Below are 952 nucleotides of genomic sequence, written 5' to 3'. Positions count from 1 at the left end.
AGAAGGGTTACCTGCACTGCATGAACGGGCGCTGCGTCGCCAGCCGCTACTGGTGCAACGGGGTGGATGACTGCGGGGACAACTCGGACGAAGTGCCGTGCAACAGTAAGCGAGCGGGCTGGCTGGCTCCCGGCCGGCCCTTGCCAGGGCTCCGGTGGCTGCCGGGGACAGGGATGGTGGCTTCGGGAAGGTGTTGCCTTCAGCTTGACAGGATCAGAGCGGAGCCAGGGCGTAACGGGGAGTCGAGGGCTAAATCCCCGCTCGTGCTGCTTGCGCCACAGACCAGTTTGTAAAGCTGGGAGGGGGCAGCCCCCAGCACGGCCCCGCAGCACCCAGAGCCTCCTGAGGGCGGGGGTGTGACACCCAGGGGGAGCACAAGGCAATGGCGAGGTGCGGAAGATCATCAGGAGTACCCAGCACGGATTCACCAAGGGGAAATCATGCCTGACCAATCTGATAGGCACCTATGATGGCATGACCGGCTGGGTAGATGAGGGGAGGGCGGTGGATGTTGTCTACCTTGACGTCAGCAAGGCTTTTGACACTGTCTCCCATAACATCCTCATAGGGAAGCTCAAGAAGTGTGGGTTGGATGAGTGGACAGGGAGGTGGATTGAGAACTGGCTGAACAACAGGGCTCAGAGGGTTCTGATCAGCGGGGCAGAGTCCAGTTGGAGGCCGGTAGCTAGTGGAGTTCCCCAGGGCTCGGTACTCGGCCCAGTCTTATTCAACTTGTTCATCACTGACCTGGATGAGGGGACAGAGTGTACCATCAGCAAGTTTGCTGATGACACAAAACTGGGACGAGTGGCTGATACGCCGAAAGGCTGCACTGCCATTCAGCGGGACCTGGACAGGCTGGAGAGTTGGGCGGAGATGAAATTCAACAAGGGCAAGAGCCGAGTGCCTCACCTGGGGAGGTTGAACCCCATGCACCAGTACAGGCTGGGGG

The 952-nt window shown here is 60.2% G+C and overlaps 1 protein-coding gene across 1 annotated transcript in view; it reads left to right on the top strand.

Annotated features, from left to right (window-relative positions):
• LOC104132272 (low-density lipoprotein receptor-related protein 1) overlaps nucleotides 1–952 on the top strand; it is a gene marked incomplete at both ends in the record, with an annotated part of 38,951 nt that overhangs the window by 15,341 nt on the left and 22,658 nt on the right. The window contains 1 exon segment of the mRNA XM_035900950.1: nucleotides 3–231. Within this exon segment, the coding sequence (XP_035756843.1) occupies nucleotides 3–231 (229 nt within the window).

Source organism: Egretta garzetta, unplaced genomic scaffold (assembly GCF_000687185.1).
Source record: "Egretta garzetta isolate BGI_Z169 unplaced genomic scaffold, ASM68718v1 scaffold928, whole genome shotgun sequence".
NCBI lineage: Eukaryota > Metazoa > Chordata > Aves > Pelecaniformes > Ardeidae > Egretta > Egretta garzetta.
Note: the sequence above shows the minus strand (reverse complement) of the source record. Positions and strands in the feature narration are given on the sequence as shown.